The sequence below is a fragment of the Ornithorhynchus anatinus genome, chromosome X5, assembly GCF_004115215.2.
Source record: "Ornithorhynchus anatinus isolate Pmale09 chromosome X5, mOrnAna1.pri.v4, whole genome shotgun sequence".
In the NCBI taxonomy this organism is placed as follows: domain Eukaryota; kingdom Metazoa; phylum Chordata; class Mammalia; order Monotremata; family Ornithorhynchidae; genus Ornithorhynchus; species Ornithorhynchus anatinus.
In genome coordinates, this window is record NC_041753.1 from 15,631,852 (window position 1) to 15,646,574 (window position 14,723).

At 44.8% G+C, this 14,723-nt stretch overlaps 1 protein-coding gene across 4 annotated transcripts in view; it reads right to left on the bottom strand.

The window, feature by feature from the left end:
• MCC (MCC regulator of WNT signaling pathway) overlaps nucleotides 1-14,723 on the bottom strand; it is a 341,667-nt gene that overhangs the window by 77,498 nt on the left and 249,446 nt on the right. For all 4 annotated transcript variants that reach the window (XR_003755957.2, XR_003755956.2, XM_029054919.1 and 1 more), the window contains one exon: nucleotides 7,704-7,846. Coding sequence is in view for 2 of the 4 variants with exons in the window: in XM_029054919.1 (XP_028910752.1) it covers nucleotides 7,704-7,846 (143 nt within the window). In the remaining 2 variants the exon portion in view is untranslated. The remainder of the gene's footprint in view (nucleotides 1-7,703; nucleotides 7,847-14,723) is intronic.

Here is a 14,723-nt window from a genome sequence, read left to right on the forward strand (position 1 = left end):
CCACTTGTCTGACCTTAGGAAAGTCACTTAACTTCTCTTTGCCTTAGTTACCTCATCTGTAAAATGGGGATTAATACTGTGAGCCCTATTTGGGACATGGACTGTGTTCAACCTGATTAGCATGTATCTACCCCACTGCTTATTACAGTGCCCAGTCAGCACTTAAATACCATTAAAAAAACAAAAAAACAAAACATGCTTCAACTCATTCTTCACCTATCTTTCAACAAGTGGACATTACCTTGGGCATGGCCTCTGCAGATGTAAAGCACTGTCTATACCTGCCTCCAACTCCTAGGCAAATGATGATAACAGTCAGGTTGGCAGGGCTCATCTGCACACATGACTGACTTTGGTCTTTGGTCCCTGCTGCCGCTTGAGCATATTTACTTCTGGGTTAATGTTAATGACAAAAATGCTTAGAATGATCAGATTATTTCATGGGGCAGTGTTTTCTGCTGATCTGAACCGGGGGTGGGGCGGGGGGAGGCGGGGGAAGGAGAGAAGGAGAGAGGGAGAGAGAGAGAGAGAGAGAGAGAGAGAGAGAGAGAGAGAAAAATCTGCACTCTGGGCTGTATTTTTACAGCACTGCTCCACTCTGACTTCTCAGACTGCAAATATGGCCAAGGACATAGATTACTGTACTAGGAGCTGGGATATGTAGAAGTAATCAGGTCAGACACAGTCCCTGTCCCACATGGGGCTCACAGTCTAAGTGGTAGGGAGAACAAGTATTGAACCCCCATTTTACAAATGAGGAAACTAAGGCCCAGAGAATTTAAGTGATTTGCCTAAGGTCACACAGAAGGCACGTGGCAGTCTCGAGCTTTAGAGTCCAAGATCTCTGACTCCCAGGCCATGGTCTTTCTACTAGGCCATGATGCTTCAAAAATCTTTCCCCTTCCTACAATGAATTGACAAAATTCCCAAAATGAGCAGTTTCTCCAAATCCAAAGCAAGGGAAATCAGGGGTGGGAATATCGACGAGGGACCGTCTGGCAGGGAATATGTTTACCAACTTTGTTGTATTGTACTCTCCCACATGCTTAGTACACTGGTCAGCACAAGTAAGCACTCAATAAATACCACTAATGATCTAACAATAATAAACAATAATAATGGCATTTGTTAAGCACTTAGTATGTGACAAGCACTGTACCAAGCACTGGGGTAAAGTACAAGGAAATCAGGTTGAACACAGTAAAATTCCCATTTTAGAGGTGAAGAAAATGAGGCACAAAGAAGTGATTAGCCCAAGGTCACACAGCAGGCAAGTGACAGAGTCAGGATTAGAACCCAGGTCCTCTGACTCCCAGGTCCATGCTCTTTCCACTAGGCCACGCTGCTTCTCAATGTATACCATCACATCCCTTTCAGAGCTATTTCAGGGCCCGCAGTGATTTGAGGCATGAGTAGCAACACTCATCCATTTCCTGTTCAACTGAAGGAGCAACAGGGTAGAACTGGGATCCTTTCAAAAGAATGGCCACTGATAACATCTGAATAGCTGCTTAAGATCTAAGAAGAGGGACCATAACAAACTACTCAAAGCAGCTTCTAATGAATAAACCAGGAAAATGAGTGAAAATGCCTTCAAGAAAAAGCAGTAGAATTCCTTCATGATCTGGGGCTTAGTTCTTGTTTGTTTTTTTCAAATGAGTCTTGAATAGCTTTATCATTTACCAAATCCCAAAGATGCATTTTCTCCACTGCTCAGGTCACAGGATAGGGAGGTAACTTGCAAGCCTTTCAAATTAATCTACTTGTAAACAGCCTCTTTTTAATATCTTTGCCTCACATGGGACATAAAAATATGGCTTTTTCTAATCAACACTCTCCCAAGTGCTTAGTACAGTGCTCTGCCCACAGTAAGTGCTCAATATGCAGCATTGATTACATGATTGATTGACACTGACAGGTTGGATTTCCCCTACTCCCTTCTACTTAAATATTTTAAAAGTTGTTTTAGGCTAGAGCCCTTTAATAAGAGAGAATATTAGCTAGCCATTGCTTCAACAGCCACTGAGAAGAATTTACTTAACAACTTAATACATGCCATAACTTATTATATGATAAGGCCCGGCAAGAAAAACAGCATAAAGTAATTTAAAATGGAATTAGCAGAGCTGTGTTTTAGAACTTCTGAGAAATCCCAGATTCCAGAGACCTGCCTGTTTCTTACTAAGGTTGAGTCTATTTGGCAAATATCCCATTGTATTCACTCCTAGCTTGGTCTTTTTAAAGAACACACATCATACTTTTGGGTCATCTCTATTAGGAAAACCTCACTGGCATCTTATTTAAGATAACTGAGGCTACAGCTATTTCAGGCTTTTGACCCAGTTTTGGGGAAGCAAAACTCAAGATTCATGTAGCCTGTTTAAGCCATAGAATGAATTCTTACCATATGGAGCTAAAAGAACCTATGAACCCAGACAGTGAAGAAGGAAAGCGAGGCTTCTTAGTTTGCCTCCGGATACTTAGTGTTGGCTGCTGCTTTTTTTTTTTCTTTCCTTTTCCTGGCTCCAAAAAGATGCCCTTTTGAGCTGGAGTTTCAATTGCTTTCAGAGTAAGAGAGGAATTTTGTGGGGGGAGGAAATGAGTAGGCTATCCCTTTAGCGCTTTGATATTCAATCTACCCCCAGCTCCACAGCACTTATACACATATTCTTATACTCTCCTATTTCCCTATCAGTAATTTATTTTAATGTCCATCTCCCCCAACTAGTTTGTGAGCTCCTTTGTACCAACTCTACTGCACTGTTCTTCCCCAAGCTCTCCACACAGTAAGCACTCAATTAATAGAGAAGCAGCATGGCCTAGTGGCAAGAGCACGGGCTTGGGATTCAGAGGTCGTGGGTTCTAATCCCAGCTCTGCCACTTGTCTGCTCTGTGTCCTTGGGCAAGTCATCTCACTTCTCTGGGCCTCAGTTACCTCATCTGTAAAATGGTAATTTGAGACTGTGAGCCCCACCTGCGACAGGGACTGTGTCCAACCCGATTAACTTGTATCCACCCCAGCGCTTAGTACAGTGCCTAGCACATAGTAAGTGCTTAGAGAAGCAGCGTGGCGCAGTGGAAAGAGCACGGGCTTTGGAGTCAGGGCTCATGAGTTCGAATCCCAGCTCTGCCACTTGTCAGCTGTGTGACTGTGGGCAAGTCACTTAACTTCTCTGTGCCTCAGTTCCCTCATCTGTAAAATGGGGATTAAGACTGTGAGCCCCATGTGGGACAACCTGATTCCCCTGTGTCTACCCCAGCGCTTAGAACAGTGCTCTGCACATAGTAAACGCTTAACAAATGCCAACATTATTATTATTATTAAGTGCTTAAATACCATTATTATTATTAATACCATGGATTGACTGGGACACGGAGGTTCAGCAGCTTAGAACAAGCAACTTTGTAAGTGACTTTGTACCCTCTCACCCCAACTGTTTTGCCTTCTATCCATAATAGCCTTTAAGATTGAGGCAAATGTGGGTTCCCTTTGGGATCATGCTACTGCTATTAGGTTCACTGTGTCTAGCCAGGTTGACATTATCCTTCCCAGACATCTCTTTAGTAGCCCCAACTCCCTGAGGACACTAGAATATGCCTGCCTACTTGGAAAACACTCTAAGGAATAATGCTTTCAACTTCAAAGGCTAGGTCTTCCAGGAAGACCCAAGGGCTGGGCCCCACTGGTTGAAATTTAGCTGCCAAATAAAAACAAATTTGAAAGGGAGGAAAACAAAGGGCTTTCCTTGTCTCTCTGCCTGGCCTGCCAGGGTGCTGAGTTCCAATCACCTTCTAACAATGATGCTGCAGGCTGTAGACTCAAGTTACTATCTTGTCCAATTCCTTAAAAACATTTTTGGCCTGAGGATAATGGATTTAAAACAAACTTGTGAGGCGCTGAGATCCTAGTCTTGATAGGGTCTCTCTGCTTCTCTGTGAATGACTGCATGAAAGTTGAAGCTAATGGAGAGGTTTCTTGTTTGGTGTCTAATCCACACTTGTAGACATTTTCTTCACGAAATTAAGGCTCACCAACAAACAGAATTCAGTAAAATTTAGCTTCAGAGAATTAAAACATCTCATAGTCACAGATGTGTCCCAAAAATCAACTACTGACCTTGGTTGAGCTCCAATATCCTAAAACCTCAAGAATATATTTTATTAAGCAATTACCCCTCAAACCCAAGACATTGTGTTTAATTTCAACCCTGAGGAGGTCATCTTTCCAGAGGGATAAGCTCCAAAAAATAAGGGTTTAATACCGACAGTCAAAAGAGACCCATATCACTGAGAAATATGTTGGTTCAAAACAACTCATGAGACTGGCAAAATGCAATGGACTAAGGATCTTTAAAATTTTGTTTCAAGGTCTGTTGCTTCACTGAATCCAGAGCAGCACACCAGCCTGCCCTATTATACATTAGGCCAATAAGAAGTCACCAGGCTAGCTTTAGCTCTCTCATATGTCCCAGATACATCACAGAAAAGAATTAGGTACAAGTGTGTGTTTAAAAATAACATACACAAGTGTATATTGCAAAACTCCTTCTGGTTGCAGGTAATATGCCACTAAGCAGAGTGCTTGTGTGACTGCACAGCATCATTGCTGAACTTTCTTTTGGGGCTAGCTCTGGAGCCCTGGAAAGCAAAAGTCTCGAAAACCTGAATGTGAGGTTGAAAAGTTTAGTTGGATTGCTCAGGCAGAGAGAGAAGGGCACGAGCAAAACCATCAGTGATGAGACAATTAAAAAGAATGAGTCTTTTCATTTTTATTATTCCTCAGAGTCCTTGGTGACACACACCTCTCTCCACTTCTTTGTCAAAGTGAGAAAATAAAAGCAAACCAAGCAAGACACAAAAACAAAAAACCCTGCAGAGAAACAAAAATAAAGAACCCCAAACTCTGATTCTTACCTTGGCAACACCCTTTTAAATTCTCTTTAAAGCAGTTTACGTAGGAGCTTATGGAGCATTTACATTTGGGACCCGGTCTGAACCTTGGCTAATCACATCAAGCTTAAGATGTAAAGTGATAGAGGATATACCCTTTTTTATTTTATAAAAATAAAATGGGAATCAAGGATTTGCCACATTACTAGCTTGCCATTTGGGCAGTGATTACTGTACCCCAAGATCAGTTTACTAAGGTAGCCATCTGGAACTGAGGTATAAGGTCTGGGAAAAAGGAAAAGTGCTCTTGAATGAAATGATCAGTTTGGGCCCACCCCAGGTTTAAATGGGGGAAAACAGATAGGGCAGGACATTTCGCAATCACCTCACCAGTGACTCACAGAGAATTCACTGCTCGATATTTCAGAATTTCAAATACAGTCACCATAATGAAAAGGCTGCTTTTTAACGATTTCCTATAATGATGCTTACAAATGACAGACATGGCAATCTAAGCAAGCTCTCTTTCTCCCATTGAGGCAATTTGTTTAATTAGGAAACGGCAGAGGATGAGATGGAGGGGGTGGAGAAGAGGAGGAGTAGGAGTAGGTACTAATTCCTAGAATTGAAATATGTATTTTAATCATGGGGGCAAAGAATCCAGGGAAATCCTCCTTCGCCGCAATTCATTCAATTTTATTTATTGAGTGCTTACTGTGTGCAGAGCACTGTACTAAGCACAATGACTCAGGGAGCCAATGTACCAAGGGCAAGAGCAATACAGAGGGATTTCCTTTGGTTGGCACAGGCAGCCATCACTAGTCCAGGCAGTTTATTCACATATTTGGGCTATGAGTTGCATTATTCCTAACTCTGCAGGGTGTGCAAAGCAAAACTTCCTCTTTGTTTAACCACATAAATACAACTGGCTTGATTTAAAAATTGGAATATTTTTTTAAAAAGCCAGCATGAAAGGAAAGAAATATGCCAGATCTCCCCTGTACCTCTAGGGCTGGGCAGGAATGAGAACTTGGTAAGGGGCTGAACAGTATTGGTATAACAATAAATAATGGTATTTATTTGATATCTGTATTGTGGCTATTTAGTACTGGGGGGTGGGGTTTATACCAAGAGCAGTGTATGGGTCTACCCTTCAGATACTGGTAGCCTAAGGCGGGAGATGGACACTATCACCTAGGAAACAAACACAAAACGGATTGTTTACAAAAGCAGGGGAAAGGTTATAGGGTTTAAGCAGGGAAAACAAAATGAGGTTTGAGTATAGTTCTGAAAGCAAAGGATATAGATTGGGAAAACAGGGTGTGATGGGTATACCAGGTCAGGGAGGGATGAGAGGGTAGGTGGTGGTGATGCTGATAACACCAAAAGTATTTACTGAGTGCCTACTAAGCCAAGAACCCCATTCTGGGTGCTTAGACCACAGATCCAGTTGGCTCTATCTGCATAGGGTGTGAATGCCTTGGAGTGGGATGTGTCAAGAGATGCAAGTTGGGGGATGGCTTGCCCGGGGGCATGCACTCTTGGACAGATCAGCTAGCCACACCAGCCGGGCCCCACTCAGCCTGGACAGGTAATTAATGGGGGCAAGAGAGCCAAGGGTGGGTAACAGTGAGGAGGGTAGAACAAAAGGCATGTGCCTCAGGTTCCTCTTGCCTCTCATCATACTGTGCTGGCCTGTTGGCTCAGGATCATTTTACCTCAGCCTTTTGAGCTCTTCTTCATTGCTCTTTCAGTTCTATGTCCACACTCAGGGAGGATGGGACTCACTCTAGCTCTCTTCCTTGCCTGGTCCTGAGACCTCAGAGCAATTTCAGTATGAAAATGAGCTTGCCTTTCCTTGGACCTTGCCTGACAGAGGAGATGGGAAAGGGGAGAACTTCTCATTCCAACGGTCACCTTGTCAGATCCATGGTGTGAAGGACGGAAATTGGAAACCTGCCTTGGTGCCTTCAAAATGGCACTGAGGAGATTCACCCTCCCAAACCTGGATGAGTGGAACAAGGTCACCCAGAGAAGATATGAAAATATGTATGTGCTATCCACCTAAGATTCAGGCCTGGTCCAGTTTGGGTCTCTGAGTGTAAATAAATCCTATTTCCAGAAGATGAAACCCCTGGCATCAGAATTTCCACAAGCTTCTGATTTCCCACCTAACAAGGAACCACAGTGACTTACATTCTTTGTCCCACTAGGGATCGCTCAGTAGGATTTGGGTTTAACAGGACAGACCCCTGGGACTAAGGGATGTTTACATACACACCTCTATTGGGACTACTACCAGCAAATGGTCACAAATACATCATTTTCCCAAGTCCCAATTTCAGGCCTCATGGCAGAGGCCACTTGTTTGTCACTCACTGGGTTCTTGCCAGTTGAGAGTCATCTCAATTTTTCCTTTTCCACCTCAGCAGCAACATTCAGAGAATTCTCTCCCTGTGAATGTTCCTTCTCCCACTGAAGATCCCAAAATTTGAAATTTCCGCCTCAGGGAGACAACCAACTTTTCAAATTCACAGCCGACTGTTTCAATCACAACAGGCTGGAACATGGAGGTACCTTGGACACTTGCCTCTCCAGCTCCAGCCAAGTGCCAAGGCAGGATCTAAAGCCCACCGTCCTTTGGTGGGACAGAGGTGTGCCCGACACTCTAGATTTCAGTTGGGACTATTTTCTTGGTTGTAGCCTGCCTGCTCCAAAGGCTATGGCTACATATAGCTTTTCCGCAACGGGAAGAGGGGCGATCTGGGAACGGTAGAGGAAGAGGAGGATGCCTTGCAAGTTCTGAGACTCACCCATGTCAGCAGTGACCATGGTGGACTGGTTCTCGGGGACCGACACCGAAGTCTGGTCCTGGTCCAGGCTGCGCGAGTCTTCGTTGACCTCATGCTGACTCTGGCTGAGCTCTGACCGCAGCTCTGAGTACTCATCTTCCTCTCTAGGGAGAGCCACAAACAATCAATCACCACAAATGGGGATGCAGGGAAATCTCTCGAGGAAACAGCTCCTCTCCTGCAGCTGTTCCTGCCTCGAAAGGACCAGAGGCAGGGGCATTGAGGGGACCCAGACAGTGCATGACGTCCTCCCCGAAGCCCTTAATCACATGGCCAACAATTCCTTTTCCAGCAAATGAATGGACATTGGCCCAAATGGCTCTCTGGGCAAGGAAAGACTACCAGATCCATGGCTATATTCATGGACTGGCAGACACCCACACACCCTCACCAGGTCTAGATATGCATAGACTGGAAAAGGGTGAGATTTGTCCATTAAGGTGCTGATCGCAACCAGAAACATTTCCCCTTTTTGAAGATGCTGTCATTTTCAAAGGCATCCAAACCAGAAAAGGCTGTCCCGACACATAAACTAGTGACCGTGCATAAAAAGCACGAGCACGTGGGTGAGAGCAGGTGCGTGCACACATCCCCAGTTTTCCTTGCTGGCAAGACTTCTCTTGGAAGAGACAGGCAGAGACTAATTTGACTAAGGGGATAACCAACTGCTGGAACCCCCGGAAATCAGCATCTCCCATCTCGGTGTTTTCTCTTACTTGCTCTGCAAATGCAAGCCTGGCTGGATCTTCTTGGATTTGCATCTTCTGGGCAATCCCAAAAAAATGTCCCACCATCAACTCACAAAGGACGTCAGAGAAAAATGAGGAGAGGGGAAATGGAAAACAATGAAAGAAGAGCAAAAACTCTTCAGTATTCAACTGGTTGGATGTACATTTTTGCAGTCAAGCTTCCAGCAGTTTCACTTCTAAATTTACCCACAGCTCCAACCCAATGCCTAGCAACCTTGTCCTGTCCTGCACGATGCTTGTCCAAATACCAAGACTTCTTAGAAATTCAGGACTGAGAACAGAAGGGCAGGCCTAAGGAATCGTTCCCACCTACAGTACACAGATGTAACAGTGCCAAAATTAAACCCCCTGGAAGTGAAAATGGTGCATTTACCAGGAGGGCCAACGGAGAATACCATCAAGGGTTTAATCAAAGGAACCCCAAAAGGGGCAGTCAGTGAGATCAGTTCAACCCTAGGAGAAAAGGGATTTGGTGGAGAGAAAAAGCCCAAGGTTGTTAGGAAAGCCGAAGGACGAGAGAAAAAGAGAAAGAGTAAGTAAGGTTGGGATAGTGGTGGGGGTGGTTGGTCGGTGACTAGAGTAGCTGGGACTAATTCCTCTTAGCTGGAAACTCCCCACCCTGGTGAGGAAGGGTGGTAGGGAGAAGCCGAAGCCATCAGGATGGTGTGAATTGTCAAATCCCCTTGCCAGGAAGGGGGCTGTTGGGTGGAGGAGGGAAGGGGATGTCAAATGAAGAACTAAAAATCAAGAGGAAAATTGCATTCCTGCTTCTGTTTTCTACAAAGCAGCTTGCCATAAAGCAAGGCACACGTACTGTGCCTTGGTGGGGGTGTGGCTGTCTGCCCCACACCCGTAAGGGTCATGGACAAGGTAATTCATGAGCTTGCGCCAGAAGTGTGGGCGTTTGGACTGCTCAACCTTTGGGGTGGCATAGCGTACGTGCCACAGGGCAAGCACTCCAGGTCGCCCCAATGCATGGAGAGTCACAAGATAGGGACATGGTGGTATCCAGCAATTCCACGTCTGGTGAAAGTGTACAAGAACCCGGGCGGACCTGGTGACCAGCCCGAGTTAGGACAGAAAACTCAGGAAGTCGGTAACTGTCAGAGCTGTGAGTATTGAACTGTTGTAATCGGCTTGGCCCAGGGTGCACGAAGGAATGCATATAGAGGCTTGGGGCTATATCTGACTAAACACTAGCTACATGGAACTAAACTGAAGTGCCATGTCTGTTTGTTTGTCTACTCTGACTGGTATCTGCGACCAATAAACCCTTATCCATTGTGCCACCTGGGGTCTCTCGTTCATTCTTGACTTGGAATCCAAAATGAACTAGGTCCCAGCTCTTCCCTTTTTGAGGCTGGCCAGTGCCGGGGGAAAACAATATTCCTATTCTAGCCCCCAATAACGGCAAAACTCTCATACTAGTCCACGGTTTTGGCCACTCCCTCCCAGGAAGGAAATGCAACGGGTGAAAATTAAGATTGAGATAAAAGCTAAAAAGTGTTGGGCTCTTGATACAGTAGGTGTGAGCACCAAGTCACAAACCGCATGAATCAAAAGGCACACAAATATGGGTTAATGTTTTGTGAACAAGTTAATGATTAGGTACCACTAAAGCTAACAATAATTAGCTTCAGACAAAAAACAATTAGAAAGTGAGCTAAGAGTTGCTTTTTTGTTCATTCACATCCCGATCTCCTTTGCAATCAGCACTTATTTTCCAAATCTGAATCACCTACAGGACCAGATGAGAGGCTGAGTTCATCAAGAAGAAAATCCCTGGGTTGCAAAGGCAATCTAACCAGCCATTGCTTTGCCTGAACAGTACATCTTGCACAGGTAGAAAACCAGCAGTGCATGGCCCTCTTTCTGGTTTAAATGCCCATTTAGACCTGGCCTGACAGGTTTCACAATTCCTTGCCAAACGGCCAATTCTGGGATTTGCTGCCTGCAGATTATCCTGCTGGATTACCGGTGTGCACTTTTATGAAAATAATAAAACTGGAGAGGGTCCAGAGAAGAGCAGCAAAAAATGATGGAGATGGAAAACCGGTCCTAGAAATAAAGGAGAAGGGAATTGGGGTTGGTTTCCCTGGAAAGTGATGGTTAATGGATGGCAATAACAACCTTCGATTGTACAAAAGATTCTTCTGAAGAGGAGTTTTGTCCTTTTTTATGTCTGAAGAGAAACAAACGAGGAAAAATGGGCTTAATCTTTAGTGAGAGAATTTGCTCACACTTCCTGTCAGGGTGGTTAAACACCAAATAGCCTTAAAAAGAAAGGACCTGAATCATTTGGGGAAAGCAAGCCAGATACAAGGAGAAGAAATATTCACTCAGGTCACTAAGGTAACCCTGCAGGCAGGGGTTGTTGGGGGTGGGAGGAAAAAAAAAGGGGGAAGAGGAAGGAGAAAGATGCACTTAAAACACTTTCCTTAGTTTGAGTTTTCTCTCTTATCCTCTTTTGCCTTTAATCGAACTACACTACACCTACCCCATTGCTCAACTGCTGAGCACTGGAGAGAGGAGTGCTCCTGCTTTTTATATATGTTGTTCAACACCTATAGAAAGATAAGGGACCACGGCAGTGAATGAGAAATATGAAGAGAATCCAGGAGATCTAGGGCTAATCATATTCTCTGCGCTGCAGCAGGATGGTCTTCTGGCACAGACCACTTTGCCTGGAGGGTGCTGAATTTTTATATATGAAAATTGCCTCATGACTATTCCTAGAACATTTCCTCCTGTTTCAAGGCACTCTCTTTTTGGTTGCCTCCTCCTACTCTCTATTTACCCTTTCAAAGGTCTGTATAGGTAGGTCTGACATCAAGAACCAACTTGTCAAGAGGGAACTCCAAACCTTGGCTGAGATCTGTCCAAATTAAAATAGGAAAACACCACACTACGAGGGAGATTGTATGCTCCTTGAGGGCAGGAATCAGGTATGATCTTCCAGGCTCCTGGTAGTACTCTGCATGCAGCAGGTCCTCTATACTTTTGTTGATGATAATGATGACAATGACCATATAGGACACTGAAACAGATGTCCTCTCAGAGGCCTGAAAGAGTTGATACACGGCCCAAAGCACTTAACTTCACAAGGACTAAATGGTACCATTTTGTATATACTCTAAACATGAATTTGCGTCTTTGGGGTATATGTTGATGCAAGCATAGTATATGCTATGGGTGTGGCATATACATCTGATGGTTCTTCATACCTGAAGATAATCAATACTGAAATTTATTTCTGGGTGTGAGTAGGGCCTGATCTTCCCTCCTAACCCCCCCCCGCCAAAAAAAGATTGTCTCTTGTAAGGCATATTTGCTGTTAGTAGATTCTGGCACGATCTGCATTTTTGCCTCTATTTCATCATCCTTGAGAAGCTTCCACTCAAAGACAGCTGCTCCTTTCTTGATTGTAGTGTGCCAGACCTATCTACCTGCTGGAGCTTTCCCAATTTCAGCTGTGATGCAACACTGTCTGGGGCTGAGCTTCATTGCGTCCTTAGGGTGCGCTACCATCATACACTCGCCACTCATGCATCACAGGTGCCCACAGGTGGCACTGATGAAACAGCTCAAAAATCTCACAGATGTGGCGCCTGGGGGGGGGGGGGGAGGCCCACAACCAATCACACAGATAGTTGGAAGGCCTTACAGATGTCTAGACCTTCAGTCTCATCATGCCATATTTATATAGCTGTCCTTCATTTTTGACGAGGACACTACTAACCATGAGGTCCTATCCATGCATGTGGGTGAGGCTAAAAAGATCCCAGGGCTTTGGGAAGTTCTGCAAAGTCCCTTGAACATTCGAGCAACTACAAGTGATTGGGACCTGTCACAAATGGGATAGCTTGTGAGAGAGAGCAAGACGGGCACGAAGGACAGAACAAATTTATTAGGTTGGGAGACTCGATGAGGGCTGGAACAGGAAGAGGATGGGCTGGAACCACAAAAAGGCTGCACTTGGATTTGCAGCCTTTACTCATCTCTCCTTCAGCCCCACAGCATAAGTACATATCCATAATTTATCTCTTGATAGTAATGTCTGTCTCCCCCTCTATGCTGTAAGCTCACTGTGGGCAAGGAATGTGCCTACCAACTCTCCTTTCCCAAGCACTTAGTACAGTGCTCTGCTCATAGTAAGTGCTCCAATACAACTGAATGATAAATGGCACATCCTTCTCAGAAATGGTGTGGGACTTGAACTGCCTGCATTAACTGTACCTCCTTTCTTACCCACTGAACCAGTCTGTCAAGCACCTAACCCTGATCATCTTTGTTGACTCACAATAATCCACAAACCTTTTTCCTGGTAATTCTGAGACAAGGACAATCCTGCCCTGAAGGTGTTAACTGTATCTGCCCTCCTACTTATTCTCCTAAAGTAATGAAGGCAAAGGACTTTGGGATCAATGATAAAATGCACTATTGTAGAAGAGCAAGTTATTCCTCTTCTCTTTCTTAATAATCCTCTTTACAAGGCCCCACTCTGTTTTTTCTTCTTTAAATCTTCTCGAGTTGTTTGGGCAACTCCAAAGGCAATCAGGAAGTCCCAGTTTGCCTTTCTGAGGAATTTTCCCTCCCTGATTCCTTCAAAAACAGCTAAGCAGAGGTCATGTGACAAGTGAGATCTCAGTCCCTTTTCTTTCAGTTTTATTGCCTCATTTCCTAGTGGCCTAAATAACTTTAACTGGTTTGATCATTTGTTGGAATCTAAGGCCAATAGAAATTCGGAAATGCTGTTCCACATAATTACAAATGTATTCCAAAGGATCCAGTCACCACCAGTGTTGAGAGCCCTGAACTTTGAAGAAGGGTCCTAACTCTGGGATCAACTCATGGCCCAACTTGGGACAAGTCTCTTTTCCTCCCTGGGTCTTTGTCCCCCATCTGTGAGATGGGGCTAAAAACGGCTGCCACCTGAAGACATTATGAAGTTGTTTGGGAATCAAATGAAAGAGGCACTCTGGTTGATGCTCCTCAGGCTTGTGTTGGGGCATTTCACTATCCACTTGCTGAGCCATGGAACCAGGCCTTGGGGGTTGGGCCTGGGGGGAGGCGCACATCTTTCAACCATGGAGCCCTGGTTCCCCTGGAGATGTTCACTAGATGGCAGAAGTAGCAGGGTTCATTTCAAACAAAGGGACAAGGTACATCCAGGATTGACAATAAAAATGGAAGAATGTCTTAGCCAAAACTTTTATGGGTGAGGTTGCAAAATGATAGTTAACTGGCAGAGGCCTTCCAGCCCTGCCATCACCTCAATGTGGCCTACTAAAATTTTGATCCCGGTACATTTACGTTGAAAGGAATAAAATTAACAGAATTGGGCTTGGGAACACTAGTCTACTGCATCAAGGCCAGGGCAGTTCTTAAAATGTTTGGAAATGGATTTTTTAAAAAATGCTTTCAGTAACAACAACAACAAAAACAAACCCTTGATGAAATAAAGTTATCTTTCAATTTCAACCAGGCTTCCCCTCAACAATTAGAAACTGACATTTTAGAACCTCTCCCCTCTCATCTTACTAAAATAACATACTGAATTGCTCCTTCTGTTGTTTCAACTCTCTTATGCTGATGAGAGAAAGAGAGCCAAACTCATGCTAAGTCTCTTTGGGCACCGCTCTCCTTTCAAGCAAATTTCAAACCAGCTGCCCTCTTGCTAGTTCCCCCTTTTCGGGGGGTGAGAACTTCTTCCTCAGACAGCAGGCCATACCTACATTAGAACCTAGTCGAGGCGATGAGACGGTTACAAATGACTGTCCATTTGAGCCTCTGACGACTGATACGAGAATCTGGTGCACAGTCAAGTGATAAGAATGTGCTGGCCCAGGCTCGAGGGTGTGGGTCAGGTCTGGAGAGAACCCAGGGGTCCTGTTCAATCTGTGTCATGTTAGGTCCCTGGAACGCTGAAGTGGTTCTGGAGTTGAGCTTCGGGGGCCCTGGGTCTCCCGAGGTCCAGTGGACCAGGTTTGACCTTGCCTGCCAAATAACCTCCCAGACCCCCTCCCCCCTCGCAGGTGTGGATTCCAAGTAGTGAGATGGGACCTGAGAAATTTCTCCAGGGCATCCTCCCTGTGGCAGGCCTGGGGTACTGAAACAGCAAATGCCTCATGGGAGCCAGATGAACTGTACATTTCATCTCTGGGAAACTCCTTGCGGCCATGCTTCGCTAGTGCAACCTCGGAAAGTTCCTCTAAACCCAAAACATCAATGA